General features: G+C 34.0%; 2 protein-coding genes across 2 annotated transcripts; one reads left to right on the plus strand and one right to left on the minus strand.

The window, feature by feature from the left end:
• Positions 1 to 8959: 8959 nt before the first annotated feature.
• On the minus strand, positions 8960 to 10362 carry LOC9322604 (photosystem I chlorophyll a/b-binding protein 3-1, chloroplastic). The gene is made up of 3 exons (XM_002888038.2): positions 9972 to 10362; positions 9825 to 9886; positions 8960 to 9738 (listed from the first exon to the last, which is right to left on the minus strand). Exons 1-3 carry the CDS (start codon positions 10113 to 10115, stop codon positions 9123 to 9125), a joined length of 822 nt encoding a protein of 273 aa, XP_002888084.1. The 5' UTR covers positions 10116 to 10362; the 3' UTR covers positions 8960 to 9122.
• A 671-nt stretch (positions 10363 to 11033) lies between these two features.
• On the plus strand, positions 11034 to 15331 carry LOC9324148 (G-type lectin S-receptor-like serine/threonine-protein kinase At1g61500). Its single transcript, XM_021034388.1, is given in 8 exon segments — positions 11034 to 13077; positions 13079 to 13328; positions 13429 to 13539; positions 13781 to 13932; positions 14016 to 14226; positions 14313 to 14550; positions 14633 to 14783; positions 14912 to 15331. Coding segments are annotated over 8 exon segments (2412 nt in total). The 5' UTR covers positions 11034 to 12072; the 3' UTR covers positions 15206 to 15331.
• The last annotated feature ends 217 nt before the right edge of the window (positions 15332 to 15548 follow it).

Raw genomic sequence — 15548 nt, forward strand, 5'->3', positions numbered from 1 at the left:
CAATATAAAAATATCATTAATTATCTACCTAAACATAATTTAACCAATAGTAAATCAAGTTGCATAATAAAAATAAATATAAAAAAATAAAAAAGTAATAAATTTTGCATTGAAAACTGAAAACGACAACTAATTAAAAACAAAAAAATTTCTCTATAACGACAACTATTCGAAAACGGAGGGAGTACTAGATATGGACCCGTGCGTTGCACGGGTTGCCGGTCGAGATTATCATTCTTAATATTTTATTTTATTTTTGTAAGTTTAACTAAAATTCTATAAAATATTATTTATAGTTATGTTATAATAATTATTAAATGATCTAATATAAATATTGACCTATTTATAAAATTATATAATTTAATGATCATTGACCTTCTCTCCCTCTTGTCGAATTTCTTCACCACCATATCTTTATTTTTTTTTTTTATCTCTATCTCAATTTCTCGCATTCGTCGGACATCACTACCGAGTCTCACTACTCTAACCCACCACCACAACTAAATCTCACTACTATCACAATTACCACCACCATCAATACCGAATCTCGCTAATTCCGACTCACCACCTTTATCAATATTTACCGCCGCCACCACCACCAAGCTTGAACCCCCATCATCAACACCAGCACCACCACCAAGCTTGAACCTTTATCAGTATTTTTTTATAATTGATATGATATAATATCGTTAAGAAATTAGTTTGCTTAATGAGAAAATATGAGACAATTTTTTTTCTAATTTTAAATTTTTTTCTTGTACAGGTAGTAACTTATAAATAAAACGTTTAGCATAATTTTATAATTTCGATTTTTATGGAAATATACATATAAATCTATATATAATAATATTTGAGAAGTGTTTTTGCTGACGTGTCGGACTCTCGGCTCTTGTTGAGTCATTGATTTTACGTAATTACTTAATTATCTTTAATGAAATCTAATTAATTTTGGAAAAATTAAATTGAATTTCGGAATTAACCAGGAAAAAATAATTTTGGAAACAATAAACATGATAATTAACCAAAAAAAAAAAAGGAACAACGAAGTACCAGTTAGGAAGCTTTAATTGAATTCATCGTGTTCTTCGTCGTGTGAATATAATTCTTCTAAACGAAGGCAAAACTTGAAATCCTAACATAAAACATATATTCATAGCAATAACAGAGATCTAATAATTTAGTGATAAAATTTCACCTGTTGATCTGTCGAAGCAGAATAGTCAAGCTTCTCATAGTATCTTGCCCATGTTATGTCTTTAAGACGTCAATACTATCCTGCACTCTATAATTCTAACCAATGAAAAGAACAAATATTTATTACCTTGGATACAGAGTTGACGAAGAAACCTTATCGTAAACGGCTATTAATTGTTAAACTAATTAAAATAAAGATCAAACGTACCGGAATAGATGAAATTTTTGGTATGATCGTCGTGTTCGTCGTCGTCGTTTCAATCTAAATATTTGGAAAAAAAAAACGAACAAAAAAAATAATATGTAGAATAGATGAAATTTTTGGTATGATCGTCGTGTTCGTCGTCGTCGTTTCAATCTAAATATTTGGAAAAAAAAACAAACAAAAAAAATAATATGTAGATCAATGAAAGAGAACCCACCAATTTAGAAACGGTTATCACGCCATCGTATTGTTCGTCGGATGATTATAAGTCTCTAATCCGGAGATTGACTTGAACCCTGACAAAAACATATATTCATAGCATAAAATCGTAAATAGAAGGTAGAAGACCACCTATTAATCGGTTGTAACCTTGTGCAAACTCGATTTAATTTTGACGAATGAAATGTTGGTGTGGTGTCAAAACTTTCTTGGGGAGACTCGAAGATGAGAGAGCTGAAGTCAGAGATAGGCAGAGAGGTTTACATGTGAATTAAGGTATGGAGTGCTAACGTGAACATGAACGTGAACGGTGGTGATTTTTGCACATAATAGCAATTAGATCGAGTTTTGGAAAAAAATATGGATCAGCGTGACATGACGCATATGGATACCATGCATGTCTATCTTTTGTAAATCAAAAATTATATTATTGTTCCGCCTTATTTTTGAAACAGAAAGGAATTTTTCCTTAAATTTTAATATATTTTATAAGATAGTATCAGATATAGTAGTAAATCTAAAATAGTTGTTATTATTCTATATTTTTACCGAAAAAAGTAAATATTATTTTAAATAAACATGGATAACAATGAATAAATGGCAGTTTTACAAATATTTATTATTATGATAGTGATTTGCTTATTAAAATATGTAAATTTTCTTTTCTTTTTTTGTATTTATCGTCGAAAAATTTAGAAACTCTAAATCATGCACCGCCTCCTATTCAATATAAATACCTTGCTCATGGTATTCAATTTCAGATCATAACTAACCTTTGTTTTTTTGTTCTTTTTTTTCAAACTTTTTTTTGCTTCTACCTAATTTTAATTTTTCTTTTTATTGTAGGGTGGATGTATGGAGGGGACGATGTGAACTGGTGTATGGAAAATTTGGACCTAATTCAATGAATAAACAGGTGATCTTATAGTTTATATGTACAAATTTGATTTTTTTTTTTTTTTTTGTATTTATGGTTTCACTATTTTCACCACTAATCAATTTTTATAATCAAAAAGTTTGGTTTCAACTTTTGAGAAGGTAATCATCGATGGTTTGGTATGTTTCTTTTTGTTGTAAAAAGATGAGGTACCTCCCGATTTTGTTGAGGTACATGTTCTTATTATTTTCAAATATGTCTTTTCTCAGAAGAAACACTCAACTTTTGATAACACAGTTGTCACAAAGTCAGAAAGATGACTTATTTCAGGGATGAATCTTCAGAGGAGGCTAATTTTTGTCGTTAATACAATTTAAGTATTCCTCTCTTTAGATTAGGGATAACAAACTTGGCTGTTAAATTCAGGAATTACTCTTCGTTGCCAATCTCTCTCCCCAAACTAATATATTACATATATGGAAGTAGTAACTTAAAGTTTTTGGTATCGAGGTCATTCTAAGGCACTGAGATTCGGACTTTGGTATGTATAGGATTCGTTTTCCATGCACTAAGATTTAATTATTGTTTAATTTATTGGTTTTTAGGTTTCTTTCCATGCTCTGATGCGTTTTCGGGTGTGCCAATGGAAGCTTGCATCACTTTTTACTCCAAGCGTAAGTATGCTCTGCATTAGCTTCTTCTGTTCCATTGGTTATTATAGGTTTTGACTTTTGAGAAATATACAACAATTTAAAACCAGGTTTTGTTGTTGATTGGTTCGGTTTGTATACCATATTTTGCTAAATACATATGACCATAAATAAGACCAAAGGAGCTGGGTTAGCTCCTTTGCCAGCTAGGTTGACTTCGTCTCCTCCCCGTCTTGCGGATTTCCGTTATTCAACGGGTATATTTGAGAAGTATACGGTACTAAAACCACAACCATTGATCTTAGCTTGATCGGTTCTTCCCTAGGATTTATACATAAAAGTAAATTGTTTTGTTTAATAATTTTCCATTGCATGAACTTTCGAGACAACAAGTGGACCGGAGTGTAATGTCATCAAAAGTCAAATCAAACACTGTGAGGAACATATTAGACAACGTTGGCTTCTTTCGCAGCTGCTCAACGTTGTCTCTCCCGATGGTCCCAACACTCTCTTCTTCTTTTTTTGTCAACATTCAAACGTTGTTTAAAATAAATAAAAATGTTTAACCTTAATCATCTTTCTAGATCTTTAAATGCCTAAAATTCAACTTAATCAGTCAGCAATCCGTCACGTTAATGATTTTGAAAGGAAGACTTTTGTTTTGTTTCGGTTAGTTTTGTTTGTTTAGTATTTTAATCACAAGATAACTCTAATTTCCCATTAGAGTTGTGTTAATTGTGTTGATTATGATTTGGCGTTCCAATTCTGATATTATTTTTATGTTGTAAATCTTAAACTGTTACGTTATTGTTCTATCTTCCTATGTGAGAAAAAAGTAAAATGTTTTAAAATTTTGACATGGATAATAATATAATTGTAAATCTATAATAATTATATTATCATTTTATTTATATTTTTCAAAAAGAAATATATTTATCTTAATAGATTTAATATGATAATGTCAAATATAGTTATAAATCTAAAAGAGTTATGTTATTATCCCATCCTTTTATGAGAAAAAAGCAGATATTCTCTTAAACTTTTAAATTAACGTGGATAATAATAAATAAATGATAATTTTACTAATATGATAATGATTCGGTTTTAATCTTACCAAAAAACAAATAATGATTCTGTTTTAAAAATATATAAATTTTCTTTGTTTAGTTGTAGATATTGTCATATAAAAAAATTCTTAGATCCTCCACTGCCTTAATTTTATGTAAATACCTTGCTTGATATTTAATTTTGATTTGATATCATAACTAATCCTTGCTTTTTTTTTCGGCACTAACCATTGAATTTTTTATACTGCCATTTAATTCTTGCATAAAAAATAATAATTAATAGTAGTGTTTATTATGAATGCAGGTTTGTTTTCCATAAAAACTAGATAGGATTTATGGAAGCACGTCATTGTTTCCAGTGCGAGGAAGCAAATGTCGTATCACTGCTGTTGTGGCTCTTTAGTACTTTCGTTTCTGTTTATGGCTTTGCTTCGGTTGTATGGTTAGTCATCAATCATTGATCTTCTCATTGTTTGAATATTGTTGCATAGGAAAAATCTTCCTTTTTTATGAATCTTTCAAAAGTTGGGTCCATGATATTCTCAGTGATTGATTATGTTTATTGAATATTTGTGTGCTTCCTCTGCTGATATTCTAATTCATGCTTTATTCGTCGTCTTTGATACACTCTGATTAACCATTGTGCACCTCTAGAGTCTAATTTGCAATATTAATGCAAGTCTTTTTAACTTACGGATTATGAAGAGCATCCTAAGATCGTTTAATTTGATTCAGGCTTTATGTGGCTAATGTTTGGTCTTGGATGTGAATTAGTCTATCATGTTTCTTGGAAGGTAGGAAGCAATCTTGATGTTTACCAAAATCCAATGTGCTCTTTTGTAGCTCAGTTTGAAATATGTACTAATTATTGTAGAGGGAACCCGAAACAAAGAGACCATATGTATGATTTTATATGCGAAGAGAAGCTCCGAATTTGAAATCGTCTCCACTCCGGTGATATGTGGCCATGGTGTGAAGGAGTCTGGAGCCATGGTTATTTCAGATTCGGACATAACCGTAATTGTTAAACTAATAAAAATAAGATCAAACGTACCGGATTGATGAGAATTTTTGGTGTTCTTCGTCATGTTCTTCGTCGTATGGATCTAACAAAACAAAAAAAATATATATACCCCAGAATTTTTTTTTGTTTGTTAATAGAGAGAACCCACCAATTTTGTAGCGTTGATTGTGACATCGAATTGTTTGTCGGATGAATATAAGTCTCTAATCCGGAGACTGAAGTTGAACCCTAACAAAAACATATATTCATAGCATAAAATTCATAAATAAAAGGTAGAACATCACATAGCTTTTTCTTCAAAGCCAACACATCTCTCTTTGTAGCCGAATTACTCTCCAGTTTGGTATATACTCAAATTTTCCAATGACTTCCTTCTCGAACCTGGAGCGTTTTTGCTTTGCCGGATATTTTTAGGATATGGCTCTTATGTATCTCTTGTGAGTCACTTGATATGTTGTTTAGGTAAAACTTTTGGTTTGAAAGAGAATGATCTACGACAAGCATAATCGGTTATTTGTTATATATGTGGCCATGTTCATATTGCTCTCTCCACAAGCAATTTTCCAGTTTTGTAGCATTCGATATTTAAATTTAAAAGCTTCAATACGTTGTATACATGTGTATGTATGTACATATATGAATTATTCTCAGTTGCACATAGTGGTTTCTAAGGGATAGATACTTGCTCTCTGTAATCCTCTCATTTTTAGTACCTATCTTCAGTGTTTACTTTGCTAAGAGCTTCTTGATAGGCATACATCTTTGCAATCTCAGATCAATATACTACAAATACATATACGATACAGTTAAGAAAATGATATTTCTCTTACAACTTTTTATATGGGTTTTATAAACAAGAGATCAACTGAAGGGTTACGCAGCGACCAATGGCGAAGGTAGAGACAAAGATACTACAATAGGGACGATAAATATGACACGATATATACAAAAGAGATGCCTGTTTCTATACCATTGAAATTTTACGTACATAACTACTTCAAAGAGCAAGATGACTTACTTGATAGGTAAGAGATATGGTAAGAGATTATATTTTTCAATTATTTGTTTCCAACTACGAAAAACTCCAGTGACATACAATCTAAAAGCATGAATATGTCATAAAATCAAGAATACAACAAAAACCAGGAAGATGGGCCCAAATTAAAGTCCGAAACTGGACGTGGGGAACCCACAGACAGTGGCGGTCGGAGCATTACAAATATGAAAGAAACGAGGAAGCGTGAATATGTCATAAAACCAAGAGTACTACAAAACCAAGAAGATGTGCTCAAAGAACGAAACTGGACGTGGGAACCCACAGACAGTGGCGGTCGTGGCATTACAAATATGAAAGAAACGAGTAAGCATGAATATGTCATAAAATCAAGAGTACGACAAAACAAAGAAGATGGGCCTAAAGACCGAAACTGGACGTGGGGAGCCCACGGACAGTGGCGGTCGGGGCGTTGCTAATATGAAAGAAACGAGTAAGCATGAATATGTCATAAAATCAAGAGTACGACAAAACAAAGAAGATGGGCCTAAAGACCGAGACTGGACGTGGGAACCCATGGACAGTGGCGGTCGGGGCGTTGCTAATATATTGTTGGTTTAAATATATAGATTTTTTATATTTAATTCTATTATATATATCAAGATATAAACACTAATAATTGTTTGTGATTCAAAAACATTATTAATTGTTGATTACTAATAATATATATCAAAAGTTATAGCGTTTTACCATAATTCTATATTAATGTCGTTATAAAAATTAGACTCTTGACAAAATTAATTCAATAAATATCCCTAACTTGATAACCCTAAATATTAATTATTAATTCTGGTCTTAATCAACATACAACCCCGCGCTGGGCGCGGGGACCTCCCCTAGTTCTCTATATATATGTATAGTTTTCTAGATTGCAAAAACTCTTATGGAAATATATGTACAATTTCCTTATAATTAGCATTTTTACAATTTAAAACTGTTTAAATTTATAATTATCCTTTTATTTTTCTTTTTTTTTTTAAAAGGAAAATTTTATTTGACACATGTCAAAATCTCAAATCGAAAAATTTGACACGTGTCACGATCTCGTGAGTTATTAACTTTGAAAACCATACTTTATATAATAAGATATTTCCATCAATTCTAATTACTTAAGAAAAAGAGAAATCTTAGGACATTGTTAATACTATATTTTATTGAAAGATAAATATTATAGTTATTTAAAGTTTATTAAACATTTATAATATTTAACGGAAAAAATGTTTAGAATATATATATAATATGTGAAATCTATAAAAATTAAATAATTATTTGAAAGAAAACTTTAAATTGATTTGAATTATAAATGTTTTAATAAAAGTATTATTCAAACAAAAAATAATGTTTAATTTCACCGAACAGGATTAGATGATACGACGGATTTATAATATTATAATATATGAAATTTACAACAATTAAATAACCATTTGAAAGAAAACTTTTAAATTGATATGAATTATATATCTTTTAAATTAAAGTATTATTAAAACAAAAATAATAAAATAATGTTTAATTTCACTGAACGGGGTTAGATGGTAGGACGGGTTTGGGTCGATAGTAATACGAGACGGTATACCACGGGTGAAATCCATTAGATATGTTTAATTTCACAGAACGGTATTAGATGGTAGGACAGGTTTGGGTCGATAGTAATACGAGACTGTATACTACGGGTAAAATCCTAGATATAACAATCAAAATACAATTATACTATCTTAAATACTAAACAAAACAAACAATTTTAACAAAATAAATATAATTAAAATTTAAATTATATAGTTATAATCTAGATTTTAACTTAATGAACTGTATGTTATTGTTTCTATATTTTTAAACAGTAAAAATTAAACATAGTAATTATACACTAAAAATATTATGATATAAGAATTGTACATTTAAAAAATAAAAAACATTAAATCATATATATTTTTAATCTACTAAACAAATTAAATGCCTGAATGAGAGTCTAGTACAGTTTTAAAAAACAGTAAATTTTGTACTCTTATCGCTTGTGGTTTATGCACATGAACTGTTCGATGAAATGCCTGAATGAGAGTCTACGGTTACAAAGAGTTGAGGTGATGTTCTGTTAGCTGTTTGGATCTTGTGAATGCCTCCAGGGAGTTGATAGAAGAGCCGCCAAGATTGTTCCGAATGGGAATTGAACTTTGACGCTCCAGCGAACTCATATGATTGTGATGGTGTACGTGGACCTTTTGGGTTCTGCTGTGTTTGGTATCTTGAGATACTAACTGAAACATAATGGTAACACACTTATGACCTTAACTTACTATTCATTTATACTTGCTAACATAACCAGTAATTCAAAAAGTCCCCTAGACCGTATGTTTTCTAATGATTGATAACTAATATATAATTTAAGCGAAATGAGTTTTTCCATTACATCAAACCTACACTAATCGACTTACTCCAATATGTTCTTCAAAACCATCATATGTTTCTTTTTGATACCTTGGTTTCTGCTAGCTTTAAAAACTCAAGATATGTTCACTAAATGATGCATAAGGGAGTGATCTGTAAGTTTGTAACCATAAGATGTCTCACATTTAGATTTCTTTGAGATGAGACCTCTTTAAAGCATCACAAGTAAAGAATTCCATAACAGTGTTTAAATATCTAAACCGGTTTGCTTGATTCTTGCAAATACCAACTGTTAATCCTAAAAGTTTTTCGTTTGGCCATTGACATTGTCATTTCTTACAAAACACGAATATGTTTACACAGGGTGTTACAATACGAAGAAGCCAATGGTAGCGAAAGATAGAAAGATTTGTACGATACAAGAGACATAAAACACATAGGATGATGATCACCTCAGTGGAACTTGAGGCTGGTCAAGACGTTGTTGTTGACGGGATCAGCCAAGTGATCGAGCAGGTTCTGGTAAGGTCCCACACCGGTCACTAGTCCTTGGATAAAGTAACCGAGGATGGCGAGCATAGCCAGTCTACCGTTCTTGACCTCCTTGAGTTTCAACTCCTTCAAGGACTTCTCATCTTTCCCAAACCCTAGAGGGTTGAAGAAAGGTCCACCGGGGTAAGCCGGGTTACCTGAACCGGCCAAACCCTTCTCTAACCCCAAGAAGTACTGTTTTCCCATAGATCCTGGGTTGTACCAGTCTTGTAACCTCCGGTGCTCAGCGAATCCCATCAGAGCCATCTCGAGAACAAAGAGAGTGTAATTGTCTGCCCAGTAAGTGTATGTCCCTGCTGGTGGAATCACACCGGTTTGGAACCAAGGAAGAGCAGTCTCTGGTGGAATCAGACCAGCCTTTCCTAGAATCTCAGGAGCAATAGCTCCAGCTGCACCCAACATGGCAAACCGTCCGTTGATGATCTCTCCGTATGCTAGCCATCTTGGCTCAATGAACCCTCCAGTTCCCTCTGGGTCTGAAAGACCAAGTGGGTCAAATCCATAGTCTCCAGGTAAGCTGCAAGAAGAATCACAACATGTCCAAATTTTGAACATCATGAAGTTCTCCAAATGAATCAAATCCAACAGATGTTTGAACATTACCTGCCATCCAAGTAAGAGAGACTCTGCGATGATGCAAACCACAATGGTCTGTTTGCTCCTTGCTGAAAAACCAAAACACAAAATCAAGATCAGATTATTCATTTCATATAGAGAGAGATCTGTGAAAGACTAGAGAGTGTCATGTACCTTGACAGGTGGAGTTGCTGTAGCCTTAACAACAAAGGAACTCTTCTTCTGTGAGGCAGACGCAACTGGTTTTGAGCCAAATATCTGTCTAGCTGTCTGAACAGAGGAGGTAAGTGAAGAAGACACAAGTGCTTGTGCTGCCATTTTCTCTGTTCCTCAACTCTTCTCTTCTGTCACCAAGAGAAAATGATGATTGTTTAGTTATGGTCTGCAGGAGCTATGTTAGGGTAGAAGAAACAAAGGTCCAATACTTGTGGTTTTCAAATAGCACAACTGGTTTTGCTCAGATTAGATTAGTATCTGCTTCACCAACTATATCTGTCCACGTGGCAATATAAGTTGGATAAGAGATTATGTTATTCTGCTTTTGCTTATCCGCCACACAAGAACAAAAAAATCTTTACATAGAAGCCTATTGGATACAAAAAATACATATCATATGTTTTATTGATTAGAACTTGGAACGAATATGTACTTGTGGTAAAAAAAAAAAAAAAAAAAAAAAAAATTCAACTATTGATTATTTCAGTTGACAACATGTTCAGTTTAAAAATCTTGGAACGTTGGAGAGGCATTTTTGATACGGTTAAAAATCTGTCAAACAAACTCAGACAATTTGGATTAGTTCAGTTTACAACATGTTCCAGGGAAAACTGCACGATTGGAAAGAAAATCTCGGTATGTAAAACATAGTTTTAGCAGCTCTGGATAGGGCAAAGAGAAGTTCATGAACGAAACAGTACTCATTAACTATGTGATCCTTCATCCTTGGGCATTAAGAAACAATTAGTGATGGAAATTGTAAAAATAAAACTAAAGTTATTAACGTTGACAAAAAAAAACTATCATATTTTCAGTTTTTTTTTTTAAAATATATATTATAATTTTTGATTAAATTATTTCTGTTTGGAATCATTTTCTCATTAATTTATTTTATTAAGTTGGCTAGTTAATTAATTAATTTGTAAGAGTTTTTTTTTTTGGTTGTTCTATTAAAAAGTTTGTTAATTGAAGTTGTTTTGCTGTAAATGTATTTTAATTTTATTTTTTTGGCTACTTAATTTTACTAATTTTGGTTTTCTTTTTGGTTTCAATTAGCGTAAAAGGCGCACTATAAATTGTTTAATCCATTGTTTTTGAAATTAGCTACTGAAATGGTTGCAGCAGTATGTTCTAGCTGAGAGACACCATTGTTCACTATTAAAGTGGCGATTTTTTCCTAGATATAGTTAAAACCCAGATGGTGGGAATTGGATGAATCGGCCACTCTTTTGCGTGTACTATATATCTCGTTCCAGATTTTAAGCCCGGCGACATTAGCAAGTCATTGACCTGTGCTCTTCAACGTTTGGATTACGCACCGTAAGTGTTCGGTGAAATGCCTGAACGAAATTGCAAGGCTTCAAAGCTACGCTATTTTAATATCAGGAGATATAAGTAGTCTGTAATTGTCGCTTGCAGATCAGATAGAACAGAGAATGTCGCATATATAAAAGGTTGTATAGGTCAAACTAATAAACTCTCCAGTTGTTTCTTTTTTAAATGGTCTTTGGTCCATATTTGAGTTCTTGCACGAGAGATGACGAATCCCAGTTCCATCTTTTTAATTGATTTCAGAGTGAACACGTCTACCTCGAACTGATTGTGGTCAATTGTGCGTGGTTGAATGGGTAAAAGGTTGGAGTTCTTGGTTCAGACTATGAAACGTAAGAGCTACAAATTCTCATATTTTGATTGGTTCATAGTGTTGATGACTATCTGTAATTGGTTGTAGCAAGGACATGAAAGTGACACAATGTTTCAATATGAGGCCAACCGTTGTTGCATGGTTTATTCAGTAGAAAGTTGGAATTTTTAAGATTCAATTCATTGACTTCAACTTGTATTAAAGTTCATTTTGTTTTATAAACAAGGTTTAAGTTGGTTGTGAATAAAGTAATGCAGAATCTTGGAAGATGGGCGTGTGGTCAACGTTGTTTAGAAGATAATTGTCTATTAAGTACTTGAGTTTGTTTTCGTGGATTACTTTTCCTTGCATACATGTTCTCTTATTACACTAATCTGAAGAAGATTGTTCTTGGAGACATAAGGAGCACACGGGATGACGAGGTTTGCTTGTTTGCACCTCTTTACCATGCTCTTGTTTACCATGCTCTCTAGTTCAAGTTATGCAGTTATAACGACAGAGAGTCCTTTGTCAATGGGACAAACTCTCAGCTCCGCTAATGAGGTTTATGAATTGGGGTTCTTCAGTCCTAATAACACACAAGACCAGTATGTTGGAGTCTGGTTCAAGGATACCATACCTCGGGTCGTTGTGTGGGTGGCCAATAGAGAGAAGCCCATTACAGACTCCACGGCAAATCTAGCTATAAGCAGCAATGGAAGTCTTCTGTTATTTAATGGCAAACATGGCATTGTGTGGTCAAGTGGAGTATCTTTTGCTTCTAGCAGGTGTCGTGCAGAGCTTTTAGACAGCGAAAATCTAGTTGTCATAGATATTGTTTCGGGAAGATTTATGTGGCAAAGCTTTGAGCATCTAGGTGATACTCTGTTACATACCGCATCCCTGACATATAACCTCGCCACCGCTGAGAAGCAGGTGTTGAATTCATGGAAAAGTTACACCGATCCATCACCTGGCGACTTTCTGGGCCAGATTACACCACAAGTTCCATCACAGGGGTTTATTATGAGAGGCTCGACGCCTTATTGGAGAAGCGGTCCATGGGCTAAAACAAGGTTCACTGGGATACCGTTTATGGATGAATCGTACACGGGTCCATTCACCCTTCACCAGGATGTAAACGGGTCAGGATACTTGACTTATTTTCAAAAAAACTACAAACTTTCACGTATAACTTTAACATCAGAGGGATCAGTAAAGATGTTTCGGGATAATGGAATGGGCTGGGAACTATACTATGAGGCTCCAAAAAATTCATGCGATTTTTATGGTGCGTGTGGACCATTTGGATTGTGTGTCATGTCAGTTCCTCCAAAGTGTAAATGCTTTAAAGGGTTTGTACCAAAATCCATTGAGGAGTGGAAAATGGGAAACTGGACTGGTGCTTGTGTGAGGCGTACCGTACTAGATTGTTCTAGTAAACTCTACTGGCAAAGATACAGACGTCTTTCATCCAATTGCCAACATAAAGCCTCCAGACTTTTATGAATTTGCAAGTTCTGTGAATGCTGAAGAATGCCACCAACGTTGCCTCCACAATTGTTCTTGCTTGGCATTTGCTTATATTAAGGGAATAGGGTGTCTAGTGTGGAACCAGGACCTAATGGACGCAGTGCAATTTTCTGCAACAGGAGAACTTCTTTCCATTCGTCTTGCACGTTCTGAGCTAGGTATATATGGCTTAGAAGTTAAAATAAAAGACCTTCTTTGATTTTTTTCTTTCAATAGGAGCATGACTTATAGTTTAATTTGTTGTCTTACATTTCTCAGATGGAAATAAGCGCAAGAAGACCATTGTTGCTAGTACAGTGAGCCTGACCCTATTTGTGATCTTGGGCTTCACTGCGTTTGGTGTCTGGAGATGCAGAGTGGAACATAACGGTAACACATTGATGACTTTACTATCTAACACATTGTTGTTCTTCAATTCATTTGCTTGCAAAACAAAAAGAAGGTCGTAGGTTCTATTACATGTGTTACTAAAATAGAATAAAAGGGAGTTTTCCACCAAATCGACGCACTCATACATGTTCTTTAAACGACTATGTTCTTTTGGTACATTGATTTCGGCATTTATCAAAAAATCTTAATATGCTAAGACACGATATAACTTGAATTTCAGCTCATATATCAAAGGATGCTTGGAGGAATGATCTGAAACCACAAGATGTCCCAGGTTTAGATTTCTTTGATATGAATACCATTCAAAACGCCACAAATAATTTCAGTTTATCAAACAAACTCGGACAAGGTGGATTTGGTTCAGTTTATAAGGTCAGAGAATTTATTCCACTTTGCTCTTTTATATTCGCTGTTTCATTATGCTCCCGAGATGACCTTCTACAATCTGTTTTCAGGGAAAGCTGCAAGATGGGAAAGAAATTGCAGTAAAACGGCTTTCTAGCAGCTCCGGACAGGGAAAAGAGGAGTTCAAGAATGAAATACTACTCATCTCAAAACTCCAACACAGAAACTTGGTTCGGGTTTTGGGATGTTGCATTGAAGGAGACGAACGGCTATTGATTTATGAGTTTATGGTGAACAAGAGCCTTGATACTTTTATCTTTGGTGGGTTCCTTCTTGCCTATTTCCCTTTCTATTAGCAGCTTTTATACTGTCTTATCTGAAAGTTTCTATACTGTTTTATTGTGTAGATTCAAGAAAAAGGCTGGAGATTGATTGGCCAAAAAGATTTGATATCATTCAAGGTATTGCACGTGGACTTCTCTATCTCCACCGTGACTCACGCCTCAGGGTAATTCACAGAGACCTGAAGGTCAGCAATATTCTTCTGGATGAAAAAATGAACCCAAAAATATCAGATTTTGGATTGGCTCGGATGTATCAAGGAACCGAATATCAAGACAACACTCGCAGGGTTGTAGGAACTCTGTAAGAATCTATCTATGATTAACTAGGATTCAAAGCTACAGCTAGATATTAACTTGGGAGAAACTATTTGATATATGTGCAGAGGATATATGTCTCCAGAGTATGCATGGACTGGGATGTTCTCTGAGAAATCGGACATCTACAGCTTCGGAGTTCTGCTGTTAGAAATCATCAGCGGAAAGAAGATCTCAAGATTCAGCTATGGCGAAGACGGAAAAACCCTTCTTGCATATGTAAGTAAGATTTTAGGCGTTAACGCACACTAGAATCTTGTATTTGATTCCCATCAAGTGCATAGATCTTGCTGTCCGTTTGAAAACTTTTCTTGCTCTTACATTTGCTTGTTCTGAAACTACAACAGGCGTGGGAATCTTGGTCTGAAAATGGAGGAATTGATCTTTTGAATAAAGATGTTGCTGATTCATGTCACCCATTAGAAGTTGGGAGATGTGTTCAGATTGGTCTGCTTTGTGTACAACACAATCCTGCAGATAGACCAAACACACTTGAGTTGCTGTCTATGCTCACCACAACATCAGATCTTCCATCACCAAAACAACCCACATTTGCATTGCACGCGAGAGATGACGAACCCCAGTTTAGGGATTTGAGTACCGTCAATGAGATGACACAATCTTTGATCCTTGCGCGTTAAGAAACAATATGTGATGGAAATTGTACAATTGAAGTGTGTTGTTTGAACAGTAAAGTAGTCAACTTTTCAATGTTGGTAACTTCAAAATGTAAATGCCAATGGGAATTACTGCGTTGTTTTCATCCATTCAATTGTTTATTGGTGTTGATTAAGTGACATCTCTGACAAAATTGAGAAGGTATTCTTAAGCTCCTACCAAACGATCATGGTTGCAAAGTAAACTGATTATTTCAATAGGTTTCTCTCATTAATGTATTGTTTCAACCATTTAAGGTAGTGGGAATAGTGGTTCTTGAACTGGAAGAGATGCGTGCAGCTCATGTTTTATCGATCGGGTCTGCAA

Source organism: Arabidopsis lyrata (genome assembly GCF_000004255.2).
Source record: "Arabidopsis lyrata subsp. lyrata unplaced genomic scaffold ARALYscaffold_2, whole genome shotgun sequence".
Lineage (NCBI taxonomy): Eukaryota > Viridiplantae > Streptophyta > Magnoliopsida > Brassicales > Brassicaceae > Arabidopsis > Arabidopsis lyrata.

What these genes read in the sequence shown, in the direction of transcription:
- LOC9322604 (XM_002888038.2), bottom strand. Translation starts at nt 10,115, where the DNA reads ATGGCAGCACAAGCACTTGTGTCTTCTTCACTTACCTCCTCTGTTCAG. An exon ending in CAGCAACTCCACCTGTCAAG is followed by an intron (nt 9,887 to 9,971) that starts GTACATGACACT and finishes TTGGTTTTTCAG; the next exon opens with CAAGGAGCAAACAGACCATT. An exon ending in CTCTCTTACTTGGATGGCAG is followed by an intron (nt 9,739 to 9,824) that starts GTAATGTTCAAA and finishes TTCTTCTTGCAG; the next exon opens with CTTACCTGGAGACTATGGAT.